Consider the following 20,788-nt stretch of genomic DNA (forward strand, 5'->3'; position numbering starts at 1 on the left):
TTATATGTTATGGATTATTTTTAACATGGCTGTTTTTTATTAAGCAGGATGAATTTGAAACAGCAAGTTTGTGCTCCAATATTAGCACAAGTCTTATAAGACTAAATAATATAATGTTGTATTATGACAGCTACTGTAAAGCTGAGTTACAGTTCTGGTTTAGAAAACTGTGAGACATAACCTCTATTCTTTAAAGTTGAATATAGAAATTAAAAAATTGTAGTGAATGATTTATCTTAAGAAGAAACATGGTAAGTCCTGTTAGCAAGCACAGCCATCATTGAGTACCTCTCAGAAATCGCATGTTGCATGAAACAGTTACATACTTGTGTAGTGTTGATGTATTCAGTGTAAAGTTAAAAAAAAACCCAAATTAAATATGCCAGGTTGATATTTTTCCCTATGAGTTCTCTTTGGGTAGAGGGGCATACTTAGCTTGTTTGAATAGAGAGGAAGAGTTTTAATTGCCTTCTGGCCAGCCTTGCCTCCATGGGTCTACGTGAAGATGTGAGAGAGGGTTATGGCTACTAGATCTTAAATTTGTGTCTCATTGAGAGGAGGAGAAGCAATTATGCTGTAAGAGAGAAATATCTGTATTGCATGCTGCATTGTGCTAGGCAATGTGGATACAGAGGCACTTATGCAAGGACTGGCTATCTCAAAAATATTCCCAAAAAGACAGTTTGGAAACAATTAAGAATGAAGAGAATATGTTTTTTGTTGCTTGAGTATATATAGTATGTGAAGATTAAAGACATTACACTTTTATGTCCCAGTTTGCAATCAAGCGCTCATGTGATTCCACACAAGTCAATGCAAGAACATGGTAACTGGCTAAACAAAAGTGCTTGAATGAATATGGTTAATTAGCCACTACATTTTACACTGATGAAGCAAGAAGCAGCAGCAGTAAAAGCAGAAGGTATCAAAGGTTGTTGATAGTAAGAGGATAAAAATACCTTAAAAGCACTATGATACCAAGGACATTCAGATAGTATTGTTTAGTAGTGATAAAAAAATCCAGATTACAATTTTGTACAAAGTTCTGGTATTTCTAAGAAAGCAGAATCAAATTAGAATGAAAGCCCCAAAACTGAAAGTAACAAGAACCCTAGGCATTTTTAGATACTCATGGTACTGAAGTATAAATGGGATAGAAAAATGAACACAAACCGAAACACAAATATTACAGGAAAATAACCCCCCACAAATGTTACCTGAAATGGTACAGAAATGACAATTATGAAAACTGGATTTTGAACCTCTTAATATACAGTAAAAGTCCAAGTGAACTGATACTACTATTAGGTATAATTTTAATCTGATCAAATTAAATACTTGCATTTCAGCATAAGTTTCATAGACTTTTCCATAGCCAAATTTCACTATTTCCAATTCAGACTCCACAGGCAATGTATTAAGATGAAGCAAAAGAAAAACTGCAAAACACTCTATTCTCTGCTGCCAACTGTTGACAGTTACAGATGATGTGCCTGGTACTTGGGGAAACTAAACAAGTCCAAGCCAGAGGCAATATCTGACTCTGTATCACAGAGTTTTAGGGAAACCACAGCACTGAACGCATTGCTAATAAAAGCAAATATGCAAACTCTGCAGCATACAGTGAAAATAGATTTTTGCTTGCAATTCTCTAGAGTCCATAAATTACTGTAAGCATTTCACATTCTGCATGATTTCACCACCTTTCCAGAATAGCTGGAAAGCTCGTTAATTTAACTGTGGGAGCAAAGTAAACTTGTAAGAACTGTGCTTGCTAATGTCACTCTTTTGCTTCCTGTTGCCTTGAAGACAAGGATTGAGTGGGAGAGAGAGAAGACAAATGAGCTCAGGGCATGAAGTGTCGGGGGAGACATTGGATGGACTGTCAAGAGATACAACAGGAGACTGCAAAGAAATTCACCGCTGGGAAAGGGAAAAGCAGGAAAGTCAAACACACCTTAGGGAAATAATGGGAGATGTGGAAAGGAGCAAGATACAAGGTAAGAAAGTAAGGAAATGTAGTAGGAGGTCTGGAGAGCAAAATGGAGTAATAGAAGAAAGGCAGTGGATTTCCAGAGAGGAGGAGCCATCTTAGTCTGGACCAGATCTCTGCCTGCTGATACTGCTTCTAAAAGAAGAGGAAGAAAAATGAGAAAGCTGAAAAGAGACAAGGAACAGTGGCTGCTGGAATTACTTCATGTCTAAGGAGAGCACAAGCAACCTGAACCTTCCAGAAGAGCCTGAACCTTCCAGAAAAGTTTGAGGGGGGAAGGAGTACCTGTATTTTTACAGAGGAGCCTGCAGAAGCACCCAGGACAGAGGGACAGATCCCAGACACCCAGCATTGGGCTAGGCAGGTTCTGTTCCAAGGCAGCTGAAGGGAAGGACTCCGTGGCTGTGCGAGACAGGCACGCTGCCGGGCGCTCCCACAGTGCACAGACTGCAGCCCTGGCTGCTGGCTGCCAGTCCTGGAGGGATCCTACCTGCCACAGCAGCCTCTGCCAGCTCCTCACACAACCCAAGGAGCACAGAGCAGCCACAGGCTGGCACGGCTGGGCCATTGTACAGGGGCACCTGCAAGGCTTTTGGGGCATTTGCTTCTGGTATTTCAAAACCTGGGTCAAGAGAAAATGCTGTTTTTGTGCACCTGGCTTAGCTATCTGTATGTAAAGTCAGAATGGAAACCGCTGCATAGAAATAAAGCCTTATAGGCTAGCTAGGAAGTGTCACTTCCAAAATGCTAACATGCAGATAATTAGTTTAACTTTTAAGATTTATCTGTTTAAATATTCACATTATGCATACATAATATGCAGTTATAGTTAATAGTTTCCAGTTCAGATATCTCAGAATTTTGTAAGAGAATTTGATTAGGCTGATTACTTTTATACCTTGTTTAATACTATAATTTCATTATAAAACCTAATCTGAGCAACTTTTAGCTTGATATGGCTCCATTGGTTTTTTAGTATGCATGCATTTTCAATCATTTCTGTAAATGCTCTGTTAACATCATTTTTATTCAGCAAGTTTTTGGACATCTGAAAACAGATAACAGTTACTATGAATTTGAGCAACAGTGCTTTAAAAAAGTACACATTCCTGAAATATAAGGTGTCAGTTTTGATCAGTACACTATAACCCTTAGCAAAATAGAAATTTACAAGTCCATTTTGCCATAAAGATATTAAAAATCCCCCAAGTCTGTAAACAAAGAAAACAGATTATATTATATCCTAAGTAATTCAAGCTAGTACTTACAATTTCACTGTAAAACCAAAAAAGAATGTAAAAAACCATTTATTGTGTGTCAGTCCTTCGCTTCTTCAGGGAAAGAAGAGACTAAAAAAATAAATTATAGATTAATTAGTGTCCAGGCTAAAATAAATAAAAAAGTAAATTTCTTCTGGATCTGATATTAGTGTGATTTAAATTGTGGAAAAAAGCCATGAAAAGAAACAAGACCAAATGCTTTAGTATGTGCCAGAGCAGTGACTGCCAATTTTTGGGATGCAATGTTTTTGCAAATATTTCCCCTTTGCACTGAAAAGTTCTGAAAAGGAAAAAAGAAAGACTGAATCATTTTCATGAACCTGCTTTCAAACCACTGAGAACACAGCTGAAATAAGTTATTTGGATCCATGCTCCACTTATACAACCAGACTTGCACAGGAGAATAGTTAACCAAGCTATTCCTGAGTTGCTCCTAAGGCTGAACTTTTTATTACTAAATGCACTGTATTTTTCCTTCAGCCACTTAAACAGATTTGTGACAATCGAAAGGTGAAAAAACCCAGCTATACTCCAATCTAGTTGACAAAAGGCATTTCTGGTCCATTGGACATTCAAACAGTTGAACATTTTTAGCTGTGAGTGGGAAGAAAGTCTGGATTCATAACGGAATAGAAATTCTATCCTTTTCTCAAAATATTTTGAAAATTTGAGTAACACAGTAAATAAAATACATAAATTAACTGCGATATTAAAAGAAAATGCATTCAGCAATGAAGTTGAAATATTATGCTGTGAAGCCAGAATTATTTATTTTCAGAATTTCTTATTCCTCACTCGATGTTTGAGGGATACCTTTCCATTTTAACAAGGCTTCATTTTTTTCAACAGAAAACATTTCACCTGGTAATGTTTTAGCCCATACCCACAAACATGAATATGCAGAAGCTGAGAGAGATACACCCTTGTACATCATGTCACCCCCACACAAACTCTTCTGCGATAATTCACAGGCTCCATCTCTTTTGGCAATAGTAGCAGAAACCTCTCAAAGTCCATCATTGTCAGATTTAATGTTACAAATCATGAGCAACAAAAAGTCACAATTATACTTGATCTTATAATAAAAAATGGCAAAAGACTTGTGTCCACAATTATTTTTTCCTTCAAAAGGGAAATGTACAGACATAGATTTGGTGCATGGGGATTTTATGTTCAAAAGAAGCAAGAAGCTATGATGACTGATGGATGTTTTTAAGAATGCTGTTTTGGCAAGAAAAATAACACAGTGCCTTCCTCCTGCCCCTTATTCCCTGTGGCTTTACATAATCAGTACAATTTTTTATTTTTGGTTTTAACTTTTACAGAGCATCATAGAAAACATTACTGGAAGGGACCTTGAGAGGTCATGCAGTCCAACCTCTACCCCAGGGCAGGATCTGTTCTTCCTGCATTGGTCTTGAAAGATGTCTGATCTGTTTTTAAAGACAGTCTATGAAGGGCAAGGGGTCACTATCATTGTTGTCTGCTTCAGGGCTCCAAAATCTTCACCGTGAAGTTCCTCCAAATGTCTGATCTGAATCTTCCTTGTTGCAATTAAACAGATTACTGCTTCACCATGGCTACAGGGAGGTGATAAATATCTTTGCTTCTGCAAAAGCCTCATACACTTGCAAATTTGGGAGAGTGAAATTGCCTAGCTTTTTCTATAATTACTTCAGCTTGGGAATTCTAACGAGACATTGGTTGGAGGTAATTGTTTAGGAAGTGCATAAGCAGCAGCTTGCAAATAATCCTAATAGCTACTGAGGGGAATAGCCTGCCCTTTGGGCTCTCTGTAAGTCAGCTGGACATAACCTAACTCAGACCAGAAAGTCTGCATGAAAGCAGATCAGGTGTGAAAGACGGCTATTTGCAGAGTCAGGAAATAGCTGTGTACTTCATGACACACAGCACCCTAAATTCTCCCCATGATGAAAACGACAGACCCACCACCCCCTGAATAGTGAATATAATACCCAGTTTTTTTGTGATCAGGCAGACGCCATTAAGATACATTCAGGAGCCACCAGCTACTGCAGTACACCACAGCAGGCTACACAGAAACTACAGCCAACATGGTGAGAAATTACTGCCCTGATTAAAACTCTAGGTCCTCAATTAGCCAGTATGAATGTCAGCATGATTAAAATTGCCTGCTGTACCCAGCAGATGCCTTCATTTCTGTACAGGACTTCACTGTCCCCCAAACTGACTGCCTTGCCCAACTTGCCTATTGGAAACAAGTGGCAGTGTCTGTCACAGTTCAACACTGACTTTACTCTCTGTGGAAATAGATGGCTACTTCCAGCCCACCTAATGCTGTGCTTTGGTCTCTCAGCATACAGGACAGGGCTAACTCAAGAGAAGAACACTTGCCCTGCCAATCAAACACCTTCTCATTCCTGTGTACCCTTGCTGTGCTTCTGTGTCCTCTTGGCAGGACCTAAAAAGATCCCCAGCGGATGCACCAAAGCACAATTAAATATTACAGATGTGTGCTAATGCTTTGGGAAGGTGCCCGCTACCAAAGCCCTGCCAATTTACAGATTATTGTAAGAATACCTTAAAACTGGCAGCAGTACCATCCCACCTGCTGTCTTTGTCAGGGATCAGCATTCCTAGCCCTGTCTCCACTTCAGGACACAATATGCAGTGAAGCAGCACCTGCTGCTCTTGTGTCTCTGATGGGCATCTGTAAAGGCTGGAGAGTAGATACAGGTGCTCAGAGTCCTCCTGCACACTGCCTCAGCCAAATGTACACTGACAGAAATATGAAGTTATCTCAGAACACAGATGTTTGGCTTTGCTGCCACTGCCTGACACTGGCACTTTATTTTCTTTATCATGTGTGTTGAATTGAAAGCTTTTTTTTAAGCCCTGACCTTGGCAGCAGTTGCTACTGCATTTCATCATAAAGATACGAGAAAAGAAGAGGGGGAAATAAAAAGAAGAGGGACTTACTGAATTTTCATGATGCCCTTTGTAATCCTGAATAGTCCAACTAGAGGCCTCTTAACAGTTTTACTTATCACACTAATACTACATCTTCCACTCCTTCATACATACCTTCTTACCCAACCTCATCATGTCTTTCATGTGAGTTAAAAATACACATACTTTTCCAACTGGCAGAGACAACTGAAAAAAATCTGTGTTAATTCTACATTGACCTTTTCTGAAATAATGGTTTCTGTTTTAAGCTGCATTTTTGTTATGTTTGCTTAGTGTATTCAGTTGGCAGTTCAGATCATTTGGAGATGAAGTTGCTGATAAAGCCTGTGTGTGAATTCTCTGGTTCTACTAGTTTATCTATAAATTGTCACGATCTTCCTTAGTCAATAGAATTGAGGATTCTGTAAAACGCTTTGCTAATCTGTCTGTTATGAACAGGCATTGATGACTTAATGAGTGTAACACAGGCTAAAGCAATTCACTGAAAAGATTTTTCCTGAGGCTGGTAAAATTACAAGTCCTACTGTTCCAGTAATACCTCTTGCTGTTGTGCTAGCACCTGTACATGATATGGTGCTGGTGGCTTCAGTGTTTTCAGTTTATTCCTACAGGAATGACAGTTCCCCCATGGCACACATTTCTCTTCTCAGCTTCCTCCAACTGGGTCCACCTGTGTGAAAGCCTGCTGTGCTGTCCAGGAGATCCTTCCTACCCTCCACTTGGTGAAACACAGAATTTTACTACCCACCCAGATGTTATTTTTGGGCAAAAGAACATGCAGAAATGCTTTTGCTTAAAAAAAAAAATAGAGCAGCAAAGACAAATTTCTTGTCAGTATTTGCAGCAGAAGAATGTCAATCTAATGAGCAAGTGGGATGAAAATCTAGTTTTTGATGCAAATCTACAAACCCATGGTTGTCTGAGTTAAAAATTTCTTGACAAGAGTGAAATGTTGTCTCACTATTATCTCAATATATAAAACTGAAGTTCAAAATAGTGAATTCAAAATTATTCAGACCCAATGTTCAGAAGAAGGCAGACAAGTAAGACAGAGAAAGACAGCATGGGAAACTAAAAGTATCTTTCTGTGCTTTTTGCTATCAAGGGTCAACTTTACAGTTACTTCACCCAGAAACATTTCAAATGGTCCTTAGAATTCAATAAAACTGTAAGGCATCTGATTTTATTTTATGTACTTACTCAAAAAAAGTGGTCCATCCAGTCTCATCGCTTTTGGTTGCCAGAAGTCCACTGTTGCCATGGTAGGTAAATAAGACCAGCTCCTGCCCTTGTGCAGTCATGCTTTTCAAACATCCATTGGTGCCTATGGTCAGCCAGATGACTTGGTTATCAGGAGAGACCACTCTTACTGGCATTCGGTTGGGATCCCGCCTGATCCGAAGAGTATTCCCGTTGCTGTCGGTCACCGCAGTAATATCATTGTCATTGCTGTAGCTGAAGTTGTACAGGTAGTCCCCGGTGACTAAACTCACAGTGTACTGGTGGGTACCATTGACATCAAAGATATACAGCTCTTGGTCAGTTGGAGAAGCAACTTCATAGAAGTTCATTGAGTTCATTAAGGGTTTGTTCTTTGACACAGCCCGTATCCTAATGTTTCCCAGGTCAGCAATATAGAGGGTGCCATCTGGAGACACAGCTAAGGAGGAAGGGGCATTGAGTTTGGCATCTTTAGCATAGCCATCTCCATTTTGGTAGCAGTCACAGTTAACATCATTTTTGCAATCACACTCCGAGGGTATTCCAGCAACTAAAGAGATCTCTCCATCAGTTGTGACCTGCCTTATCCTGTTTATCTTTTTCTCATCGGTTTCTGTGATGTAGAGCACGCCGCTGTAGGACACGGCAATGGCGGTGGCCGACTCCAGCGTGGTCTGGACGGCGTGTTTGCCCACCACGTACTCCACGCCCGGCACCTGGCAGTGCATCGGCCGCCCCGCGGCAATGCGCACCTGGCGGTTCTCCGTGATCTGCAGAACCACGTTGTTATCCAACACATAAATGGAGTTATCCATTGGGTTGATAGCTAAATCTGTAGGCCATTCCAGACGAACCTAAACAAATAGAAGTGTTTTGTTAAACAGCTAACCAGTGCAGATTAAATGAATTAATTAACCTTCAGTTTTAGACACCGATGTAAGGATATTTTCCATCTGCTGTAAGCAATCACGACTGAAGAACTTGCATGAATACATGCAGCAAACTAAAGTTTTCAGGCAGGCAAGGGGAACAATATTCAGGCATCCATTTTATTGAAAAGAAAGCCAGTTGCATTGAAACTATAACACAGGCTGAGTTTCCCCTCCAATAAATGCAATACTTTTCTGCATCACAAATGCATAAAGAACTATAGAGACAGATATTGATGTCTAAATACTTGCCAACAGTTTTCATCTTTATTCTTGTAGTAGCAAAAATAACATACTACCTTCCAGATTATAAAACACTGTACACCATTTTTGGAACATACTACTACTGACATGTCCCTTCTTACCTACACAAGTTTTTAATAAAAATAGAAACATACGGGGGGTTTGTGTAAATCCTTTCATCCACTCTAGTAGGCTAAGGATGTCAGCAATTCAGAAAACATCAACATGCCAAGATAGTTCTAACAGATATGCCATTCTCCCAGTATTTACTACCAGGCTTAATGTTTCCTGCTGATAGTTTTGCTGTTCTAAACCAAACTGAACTTTATGGGCAGAAAAATTGAATACAGCAGCATTTATAGCTAAGAGAATACAGTGCAATTCATGCCTGTGGAACAGGTTGCTTTCTCCCCCAAACCTGCTGTTAAATATCCATCACACTCCACCCACTTTTATTTTAAGGGGCTCAAAAGCTTCATCTCAGTTTCTATCACCAGCTCAGCTTTCCAAATTAGCAGCAACTGAAAAGTACCTGGCTGATGTGCATGCTGGTATCACAGGTTAGAGGTCGTGCTGAGGTAAGGTCATTGGAGCCAAGCAACGTCGATATTATTCCATTCTGATCCACTTTTCTGATCATGGTCCCATCAACAAAGTAGATTAACCCATTCTTGTCTATTGCTATTCCTTCAGTGAAGCAAATAAAAATTAGGTTTTTTTTGGTTGTACTACCAGTGAATATACTATCCTCAACTAAGGGTATAGGTAGCATGTATCTAGTAGAAATTGTAGGCAGAAAATCTGGTCTCAGGGAGTAGGTAGTAATACAGCTTGTTAATGTATTTTTCATGACAAACCAGTATTCAGCATGAAATCTACTACTGTTGATTGCATTTGCTGTTCAATTGCTTTTGTGTGTTGGAAGGGCCTAGCTTTTAAGTTAACTTTAAACATGGAATAAATGGAGCCAAAAGCAATGCTCATTTTAGATATTCACTGCTGCCTGCCAAACACATAATCTAAATGCTCTTATTGAGTGTTTAAAAATGCTCAATAACCACTCAAGCCAAATACTTCCTAAAAAATCAACCCTAATTGATTTCAAAAAAATCAGTCCCCTGTAGCTCTCTTCCTCTATAGACTTTCTACTTGTAAAAAAATTACTCAAATCCCCAATTTTTGAGCCAACTATTGAATTCAGTAATTAAACACAATCACGCCCCCAGCTCTGAACTTCTGTATTATTCTGAATGTTACAGAGGGAGAGCTCTTTTTACCTTTAGGGCTCATGAGAGTTGCCTCCACCGCCTTGCCTCCATCACCACACCTTGCCTCATCGAAGGGCAGGCACTGCTCCCCCGTTCCTCCTATGACCTCAACATTTTTGGTCAGGTCTTTTGCACCAGTGAGCGACTTGGGCCGGTATATCCTGCGTGTGTTTGTGTCGGAAACGTACAAATCTCCCGTCACGGGGTCAGTTGCCAGGTAGTATCTGTGAGCTGGGTTGTTGCTGCAAAATGGAATAACACATCGCATATGCTGTAGTTAACTGCAGCTAACAGTGGTGGATCAAGGAGAAAACAGTTTAGTTCCTACAAGTGTGCAGTTAGGCAGACAGAGTTAAAGTCAATGGTGATGCTCCATGCACAGGTAGCACAGGTCACGGCCCCAAAACGGTTTTGGTCCACATTTCTCATCTGTGTCACAGACAGCCCCAACTAGATTAATCCTCTGGGGAAAGACAGTCCATTTTGTCTTTGATGCTGTCAGGCCAGTTCAGGCTCTCTCATTTGAGACTGCAAATGTGCCTCTAACAGGTCAAATCAAAATACTAAAGTTTAAAACCTTCTGAGAGTTCTGGGAACCTTGATCTAGTTCCAAATTTTGCAGCAGGAGCCCAGGCCTCACTTACACTTTGTTGGTATTATCCTATCTGTTTTATTATAATTTATACAAGGCTGTGGGGTTCATGGTTTATGTAATTCATGAACAGATAAGACAGCTTGAATGATGACTTTGCAGGAAAGAGATAAGACATCATTCATAAGTATTTGTTTAATCCACTGCTTTCAAATGTGTGATATGCATGATTTAACACATTAGGAAATGTCATCTCTTCCACCAGAGACCAAGCAGAGCTTTTCCATTCTTCTTAAGTCAGAGTCATATTTCAAATAACTGTACACATTGGCAGAAAACCGCTAACTATGCCAGCACACTCTTTATTACAGTGAAAATATATATTGCTAACCGTTTTCCCAGAACCGTACATTTTGCCTCTCCTCTGGTGCCACATAATTGAGAATTACTGTCTTTTCTTCCCTGCTGGTGAAAAAAACAGCCCTGGAGATTACCTTTTGTGTTGATATATTATGATGTAGAAACTTAACCCACTGCAGTTGGGATTCCTGACCTAATTTATGGCATGAAGAGCTGAAATAAGGTCATGTAAATACATGAGGTAATTTCAGATGCTCCCCTCATGGATTGAAACAGAGTGTCAGAACAGTCACTTCTGATGTTTGCAAAAATGCTGCTTAAACAGATCTACCAGTCTGGTGGTAGCCAAACATCTGTTCACAGAATGCTACACTTCACGTTTGGTAAATACATAACTGTGCTCATGTAACATATTTTTATGTACTGCCACTTGGAAAATGCAAGCAGAGACCAACAAGAACAACTTGTGAACAAATTATGTCTTTTAGCAGGGACAGATTTTTATAGCCATCCAATTACAAAACACAGAAAAAATGTGTTGCATAAATAGGACTTTATTTGGTTTTAAGACTTTAACATGTTGGTTCAGAACGAATGAAACCAAGTGAAACAGACTAATGAAATCAAATACACAGTGATTAGCACCTCTCTAAAAGCTCTGCTATTGCACTGAGTGTTGTACAGCATGTCTGAAAACAATCAAATGCAGGCTTACTTTAAATTTCTGTCTGTTACAAATCTATTATTGCCAATGTGCTAAATAGTTGGAAGGTATTTTCAAAACCTTAATTTATGCAGCGATCATTTAATATGATCACTATATGGTGTACGAATTATTTATACCTCCATAGACTGCAAATTAAATTATACCCATTTACATGATTACTTTGGTCTTTAAGAAACTTTGCAAACACTTCAAATACAAACACATTGTAAGATATGAAATGTGCAATTAAATTTTATTTCATTGTAATTTAAAATAAAGTTCTTTCTTACACTACTGAAATTAAAGTACCTCTCTTCAACCCATCTAACATTGCCTCAGTCATATTTTTCAGCCATTGGAATAATAAGTCATCAAATCAAAAAGTAAGTAATTTATGCCTAACACAATTTATTTCCAAAAAGAAATTTTAAAGCTCTTTTCTTCATTAATATGAAGATGTACATTCTAATTAATTCGAACAAAAAAGAAATCAGGGGATGAGTTCTCATGGTAAATACCATATCCTCATCAAACAAAAAAACCCACCTGATAATTTAAACCACCTGTATTTTCTTATTTTCTTAAAGAGTGGAAGTGCACAGGATATTACTACTGAATCAACAGAAAGTCTCCAACTTGCCATACGAAGTTGTCTAATGGCTCCTTTCTGAGCTGATACAACAGGCTTAACCTCAGCATTTCTTTTCAGGTGAAGGTTGCACAGCCAAGGAGGCTTTAACCAATAGAAACCCCCAATAATTGATGGGAGAAAGGCACAATTTGAGGAACTGAATAACTGTCAAGTGAAAACCACATTTGTTTTCTAGCCAGAAAACATCCATGAGCACTATGCAGATCACAAAAATAGTACAGGGATAAGCAGCCAGCAGCTGGAAAGCGGCAGAGTTTATGCAATTTCATTGTACCCTGAAATGAAATTAAGCTTCTGCCTTCTACCAATAACAACAAATGCAAAGAAATTAAATCCCCAGCCTGTGACTTATTGACTCATTCAGTATTGCCTAATCACTTTCAGCAGCCTGCAAAACATGGAGTTACATACCCACACTGGCTCCTGTAAAGACAAATGTCTAAAAATTAACTTGTTCTGTCTATGCTGAATAATAGTAAGTGCTTTGAATTGAAAGTGTGCACACACATGCACAGAGCTGTAACTATCTATTTCTCTTTGCTTTTATCTTGATTAGGCCAATTTTTAAATTCTTCAGCTGTCAAATCACCTGGACTATTCTCCATGTATAGCTTTTTTGAAAATACTCCTCCTGCTTCAGTCCCTGTCTCTCTTGCCTCCAGTATGTGCTCTCTAAACCATACATCCCCTCAAAGCTGTTTTTATGGTTTGTTAGACTTTTTTTTCTGGCTCTCTATAGATTTGGGATAGTGCCATAGCCTACAAAAGACCTCCCTGTCTTCAAAGTCCTTCTAAAAATGACTTCTTCCATGAATGTCTATCAGCATTAATCACCCACAGGCAGCAGTGTGTATAAAGACATCATTTCAGCTTTGAGATTGAAAAAAATGTGAGGTCACTGGTACATGAGAGGAGAAATTTGATCTGCATTCTCTCTCTATAAAAGAGAGTACAGGCTTCTTGAGCTAGGAGACACATCACACTGTGCTGAAGCACTGTGTTTATAGGCCAGGAAAGGTGAATGCTTGAATAGACAAGAGATCTGAACTAGCATTTAGCCTCATTCAGTAGTTTTACTTGGGGAATGCATTTTTTTAGTGCATTTTCTTCTAATACCTAGCAATTATCTTTTGCAAAGTGGTCTGTTGAGGGCTTTTTTCCAAACTGCAGTTTAAGTAGAAATCTCCTCAGCAGTCTGAAAGGCTTGCCAGTGAAACTGGACATTTTCTCCCTTCTCCTCTTACAGGCCAGACAGATGTGCTTCCCTCTGCAGCATTTCACAGGACTCTGCACGAATTCATGCAGCCAAAAGAAGGTACTTGATCTCACAGTGTGTCCTTAGCTGGAGAGCCCTTGGCAAGAGGCTTTGGTGAATCCTAAAAGTTTACACATCTTAAATAAAAGGCAGCTAAATTAACAGAATAAAAAGCTGCCAGGGGATATTAAGCATCAAGATCCCACACTTGGCTTAGGAAGTCTCTCATCAGCAAATCTCTAAGGCTGAGTGGACATTGGGAAAATGTTGTATGAGTGAGAGAAAACTCAGGCTCATAATAAATCATGTTGTGCTGCACAGTGGACTCCACACCTCCTGCCTACTGGCTCCCCAACTGCTCCTGCAGAGCCAGTTCTCCACAGTCTTCTCTGTCTCCTCCTGCCCCAGGAGGAACCCCCACGTCACAGCTGCTATATGGGCTCATGCTGTTACACTAATTTGTTTGGTATGACTGCAATTTTGCTACCCGGAGCTTCTGCATGTTTAGGCATGAATAAAACAGAAAAGCTTCAGTATTCTCCCTCACCAACTTCTCTTAGATGCAGGGATCCAGTTTCTGAAACACTGTAGTTGAGGCTGTGACCACAGTTCTGCCAGAGGCAGGAGAGGGTGGCACTACTAAATCACAGCAAAACAAACCTCAATATGCATCCACTCTTTAATCCCTTTTTGTACATTCCACATGCCCATTTTAAGTATTATTCCACACTCTATATATTTGCCAAAACAATGTCCTATCTAGCTGCAATCACAACTCTGTGATACCACAAGGGATAGAATTCTTTTAAGAGTGGCGGAACACATACAAACTAATTGTAATAGTGAAACCCTAAACCCACCAAACAGAAGAGACTGCCTTTGAGTCACCCTGGGAAAAAAACCACAAAACCAATTCTGATCATTAGCACTGATGCAGAAACCTTAGTTTTTGCCTAACATATCTGAAACATATTTCTGAAAACATAAAACCCTTCCTCACACAGAAGTATGTCCAAAGAAAAGTGAATTTAAAAAACAAGGACAACAGAGATATGACTCTGGGATTTGTTTAAAAACAAGGAAGGAAAATGATTGGCAGCAAAAAGGAGAGAAAGCTACCAGCGAGCCTGCTAAGCTTTGTAGTTCTGCCACAAATATTTGCAGGGTTTCATGTCTACAACAAGACTTTACCATGACTCTGTTTTTTTCTTCCTTATCTGCACCAGCTGCTGTGGAAAGCAATTCTAAGCATCCACCTACTCTTCTGTTCTTGCCATTATTGTAGCGATGCCAGGATGGATGAATGCTGTACTACAGTCCTCTGATTACTATTGTTTCTGGGACCAATTTTGTGAGTCTGGGTGTATTTTAAAATCTTAACTCCTGGAGTTGTGTTACTGCTATTTCAACTTCCATTATTAAAAGAAACTCACCTTTAAAGAAACAAATCTGTTCAATGAGAGCCTGAAAAGATTCAACATCAAAAGGCTAATGAAATGAACTCCCTTGATACTTTTATATGCCATTCTCATCATATTTGGTGTATCTGATTAATGAGTGAGTTTTGATAGGATCAGCAAAAGAGCCGCCAGCAAGGAGTGAGCAGAGATGAGGGAACAGCAGAGGAGGGCACACACAAGCATAACAAGAAGCCTGACTGTGGACAGAGAGTGATGAGAAAAGAGGAACTCATCAGAAAGGACGATACAGCCTGACAGTTGACAAAACTAAAACATATGAACTCATTATTTTTGAAAAATACTCCTCTTTTCTAGTAATACATCTCAGAAATGACTTGCCCATTATAAGCATTCATTTGTTAAAAAAGAAAGAAGAACAGTTATAAAAATATAAATCTTCTTTAAGGAATGCTTACCTATGTCTAAAATCTTTATTTCTTGGTGGGAGCAAGTAAAAAAGAACAGAAAAACATTATTAGACAAACATTCAGAAAGGATGTTAAAAGACGAGAGAGAAGAAGGCAACATTTACATCTGTCATTAGTGAAGTGTTGAATGATTGTCCATTGTCCACTTACATTGACCACATATGTTAACTCTTAAAATCTGCTGAATTATTATTTTGGGTAGATTAAATTCTCACATTTAGATAAGCATAGTTAAAATATTTTCATTTCAGCTTTAAGTACTTTAAAAATCTTTTGACTCAACTTCTGTTTTGTTCCCAAAAGCATTCGCAAACTCAAACTTACACAATTGCAGAAACTTATTCAATACTTTAATTTGCCACAGTAACTCATACCTCCAAAAGTCCAGGATGAGAAAAAGACATACCTCAGCTCCAGAACACTAGTTACATTTCCAGATGGGAATATCCGCCGGACGTAGTTGAAATCCCCCACGTACAGACTGCCATCTATCCCACAAGCCAAGGCAACTGGAGCCAGCAATTTGTTACCATCAGCTTGACCATTGCAGCTTGGACAGGAGATGCTGCGTCGTCTCCCGTTGCCCATAATGCTACTAACAACTGGGGGTTGCTGAGATATAAATTGATTTTCACCATTCCCTTTGTAGAGGATTCCTGCCAGATAATACAGGAAAAAACTAAATCAAAACCCAATAACATTCATAAAAACTCTGAATGTATACACATAAAATGGTGCAAAAGTATTGTAAATATTCTTTTAGCTAGTTAGTATAAGTTCAATGAATTTTTATTGTTTCCCCACCATATTTTCCTCACAACAGATAGCAACTTTATTAAAACATCTATAGTTATATTTCGGTTATGAACATGCCAACATTAGATTATCTTGTCCAAAATTTAGTAGAAACGCTAAATACTGTAGCTCTTAAAATCCCAACATGTTTTCAGTTGTTATTTTTAAATGTTAATGATTTTTATAGTTATAATTCAGAATAAAAATTGTCATGCTGGAGGAAATGTTAAGTATATTAGTGGAAGGAAGGTCTGTGTTCCTACATCTTTACAGTTTTGAAAAAGTCCAGAAAGGACTGAAATTCTAAAGTGCTTTATAAAAAATGAGAAAGCATATATTTGCAAATTGTATTCCTAAAGTCCCAGTGTAACTAATTATGAGTATCATGTCGAATGTAATCTGAAGTGGATTACTGTTGCAAATTGTAAATATTAATTAAAGAGCCACTTCAAAAAGTTGTCGATTGCCTCAATTTTACATTGTAAAAGATTCTTTACTCAGCTCACAACAAAAGTGTTCCTCTGGCAACAAAGTCTGCCTCAATACCATATCTGCAGTTATAGGCAGTTATTAAAAATGTCAAAACAACAAAAAAAATGTGGTGCCAAGCCAACCTGCCTCTAAAACTTAATTCTGCTTTGAGGCATGAAAGAAACAATAATTTTGTGAAGACAAAACAATATGCCAGCAGTATTTTTCTTCCTTATAGCCTACGTAGGAAATCTGAGAGGAAAAATGGATGCTTTATGTTAAATCTTCAGTCTTGTAGGGAAAAAAAAAAGGTATGTTAAAGTGTTGCCAGGACCCTGATTGTTCAATCTCACGAAGAATCCATTAAGGTGTCCTCTACAAATGGTCAGCTATTACAGTTCTACTCGTAAGTCACCATGTGTCTTTCCATGGTATAATCCGTGTAAACCACACGTCACTTTGTACTGTACAGAGATCTGGGTTTTATTGATTGCATGCCCAGAGTTTCATGCAATTTGGAGCTGAGGGATACAGTTATCTTTTAAGAAGTTTAGAAGAAATTTAAAGTGCATTTCTCCTGCCCTCCTCATTCCCAAAGTGCACGATTTGTACTGAAAGGTAGGAGAAAAAATACCTTGCTTTCCTCTTTAAATGTTTTAGGTGTCTTCACTGCTTTTAATGTTATAAAATGCAAGAGATTATAAATGTAAAACCAATATGATAAAATTGGAAACATGATAAAATTGGAAAAAATGAAAATGGTTTATGGAAACCTAATGGCAAGTAATCTAAATAAGTAATCTAAATCAAAAGAGGAAGAATGTGTTTTTCATGAATAGTTAAAGCCAGAATGCATTAACAGTATACGAAATCCCCTTTCCTATGATTACATCATTTATGACAATCATGGCACTATAATTTTGCCTGAAATAGCTGAGTTCTACAATTTTCATCAGAGGAATTCTAGAAGTCAGCACAGTGCACTATTGCACCTGATTTATTCTGTCATTACCTTGAAAAATTGGTCCTTCACATTTCTCCTCCATTATCACAGAGTAAAAGATGTACATTAGACTATTTACTGCAGTAGTTTGGATTTCTGTGCAAACACTGTCTGCACTCTCTGCTGAATAGATTTATGCATCTCATCCACCTTGTCATTACAACTCTCCACTTGGTTTATTCAATTAGACACATGACACTTTGAAAAGTCATTACTTGTCAAATGTGCTCTTCAACATAATTTAAAGCCATCATCAATTTACCAGTGAACAGAATCAGTCTTACATATATATTTGTAATTATAGCTCTTTACATTTTTAGGTGGATTACTTCACAATAATTTGCATGGTGGTTTTTTTTTTTTTTTTTAGTTTTAAATTAGGTACAATGACACCTTCTCCCTTGATTTGGTGACCTTGTTTCCTCACCAGTCAGAGGCGATGCTTTAGGTTTCAACTACTGTGTTACACATAATAAGCTTGTGTACTATGGGGAGACCTTCATGGGACATCAAGTACTGCAGAACTGACAATCTCCCTGATAATTACTCTGGGTTCCTCTCTTGCATGAAAACCAAGTGCTACCAACTACTACTTTAAGCTATGTGACTGTTTACTTCACCTTTCCTACATGCTTCCAGCCAAGTTTTTCCAAATTTCTTCCTGTTCAGTGTTGAGCTAAGGTTCCCTTAGCATGGCACCCTGCAAACAGTTGCTGAGCAGCGTGCTTGATCAATACACTTTGATTCCAAAGTTACTGTGCAACAGCAAATTCCAGCTGGAGAGAGGAGTGAGAATATGAGCAAGCAACAGCTCTGCAGACAGCAAGTTCTGCAGAAGGAGAGGGAGGAGGTGCTGCAGGTACCAGAGCTGAGATTGCTCTGCAGCCCATGGGAGAAGACCTCGGTGAGGCAGCTGTGCCCCTGCAGAACATGGGCACCTGTGGTGGAGCACATATCCACCTGGAGGGCCCACGCCAGAGCAAGGGGATGCCCAAAGGAGGCTGTGACCCTGTGGGAAGCTCATGCTGGAGCAGGCTCTTGGCAGGGCCTCTGGACACATGGAGAGAGGAGTCTGTGCTGGAGCAGGTTTGATGCCAGGACTGGAGCCATCTGTTCCTGAAATACTGCACCCCACAGAGCAGACCCCACTGGAGCAGTTATGAAGAACTGCAGCCCGTGGGAAGGACTCACAGTGGAGAAGTTCATGGAGCCTGTCTGTGTGGGAGGGAGCCCATGCTGGAGCAGGGAAGAGTGTGAGCAGTCCTTCCCCTGAGGAGGAAGGAGTGACAGAGACAGGGTGTGCTGAACTGATCACAGCCCCATTCTCTGTGTCCCTGCACCACTGGCAGGGAGAGGTGGAGAATTCAGGAGTAAAGTTAAGCCTGGAAAGAAGGGAGGATTGGGCAAGTTGTTTTTAAGATTGGTTTTCTTTGTCACTCCACTACTGTGATTTGACTAGTAATAAATTATATTAATTTTCCCAAGTCAATTCTGTTTTGCCCATGGCAGTGACTGCTGAGAGATCTGTCACTGTCCTTATCTCAACCCATGAGCTTTCCATTCTGTTTTCTCTCCCCTGTGCAGCTGGAGAGTGACTGGGTGGCTTTAGTGTCCAGCCAGAGTCAACCCACCACAGCATATCCAACAGAGACTGATGAGTTTATTTATGCATATGTATTTTTAGTATGCAGAAGCATGACATTCAGTGTAAATAATAGAAACAAGGAATATCCTGAGGTGGAAGGGACCCACAGGATTATTGACTCCAACTCCTGGCCTTGCACAGGATAAACCCAAAGAATCACACTGTGTGCCTGAGAACATTTTCCTAACACTTTCTGCCAACCCTGACTGGCTTGGTGTGACCACTTCCCTGGGGAGCGAGGAAGTACAAAGCATTTACGATTTGCAAAATGTTCTATAATTTCCTTTTAAAAAATAATAGCATAAATAGCAAAAAGTTTGAATAAGAGACTTGAAGTGCAGGACAGTAGAGTAGTAAAACAAGTAAGAAGAAAATTAACTCCTTACCATTTTGAACATCCAACACATGATGTTTATCCAATGTCCAACCACCCATGTTGGAGGCATCCAGCTCATAACCCTGCAAAATGGCAGTGCGCTTTTCCCAGAGAGTCAGATCCAAGCAAGACTCATACTCGTAACCTACAGACACTGAAAAACAGCACACGGCCTCATTCAGTACAGGATCTCATTCTGAAGAGGAGTTTAAAGAATGGCATTTCCTTAAACTACACACATTCTTTTGCTCTCCTAGGACACATGGAAATTCCTGTGGCTTCTTACACATGTTGAAAATACTAACCAGAAACTTAGGTTATTAAAATATTTTAGTTATTAAGAGTAAGTGAATTAAGAGAGGTACAGAGGAAATCCATTTTGCGATGTAAGTCATACTGCTATTGTGCTTTACTTTAAGTACACAGAGTGTGTGCAGACTAAACACCATTGTTATTAGGCTGAGAGCTACTTCATGGGGAAAAAAAAGTTAAAAACGTCACTTTTCATTTGAATGAAAAATGGTTTCTTTTTCCTTCTGAAGAAAAATTTTTCTCCTAATTCAAAGCTTAGATTAGTATTTTTCAGTATGTTTTCATATCCACTGATGTAATTTTATTCTGCAAAACATTTTCTTAATGGATACAAGCATTTGAGGTGTGCTTCCCTATGTTCAAGACAACACTAGAAGTACAGAAGTCCTTTGTAACACATACCAACAGCTTCAGATAATCCGTAGACCCTCTGATTGTATGCATCAGTTTTATCCCATATGAAGGTGTATGCTAGATTGGGGGATGCAGGGAACCATTTTTGGAAAAGTCTTCCCACCACTGCCACCATAAGATGAACCTTCATTAAATTAAATGGTATAACAGATTGGGTCATAGTAATCTTCAGTACAGATTTATATCCTGCAGCCCTGGAGCTCAAGTATGATAACTTCAGGTCAGTCCCTGGTATTGTTGTTTCTTCATGAAGTACCTATGCATCATTAAAAGAAAAATACAGTATTTCAATTAGTTGGAAATTAAACAAAACAGTGCATCTATCACAAAAGGCTTCCTAACATATTACATGACAATCCATTAGGAAATATCATCTGTATTTGGCCATCATGGTTAAAAAAACCATAAATAAATAACGTTTCACACTTTTTCT

The 20,788-nt window shown here is 39.0% G+C and overlaps 1 protein-coding gene across 35 annotated transcripts in view; it reads right to left on the reverse strand.

The window, feature by feature from the left end:
* The window catches only part of TENM3 (teneurin transmembrane protein 3), a 1,284,378-nt gene that overhangs the window by 26,004 nt on the left and 1,237,586 nt on the right, over positions 1–20,788 (reverse strand). For 33 of the 35 annotated variants that reach the window (XM_030947662.1, XM_030947654.1, XM_030947660.1 and 30 more), the window contains 7 exons: positions 20,344–20,611; positions 19,640–19,783; positions 15,746–15,995; positions 15,328–15,348; positions 9,896–10,128; positions 9,151–9,305; positions 7,426–8,300 (listed from right to left, as the gene is read on the reverse strand). In XM_030947662.1, coding sequence (XP_030803522.1) covers positions 7,426–8,300; positions 9,151–9,305; positions 9,896–10,128; positions 15,328–15,348; positions 15,746–15,995; positions 19,640–19,783; positions 20,344–20,611 — 1,946 coding nt within the window. The remainder of the gene's footprint in view (positions 1–7,425; positions 8,301–9,150; positions 9,306–9,895; positions 10,129–15,327; positions 15,349–15,745; positions 15,996–19,639; positions 19,784–20,343; positions 20,612–20,788) is intronic. The other 2 variants (XM_030947682.1, XM_030947677.1) reach the window with 1 other exon arrangement.

This window comes from Camarhynchus parvulus, chromosome 4, assembly GCF_901933205.1.
Source record: "Camarhynchus parvulus chromosome 4, STF_HiC, whole genome shotgun sequence".
Taxonomy (NCBI): domain Eukaryota; kingdom Metazoa; phylum Chordata; class Aves; order Passeriformes; family Thraupidae; genus Camarhynchus; species Camarhynchus parvulus.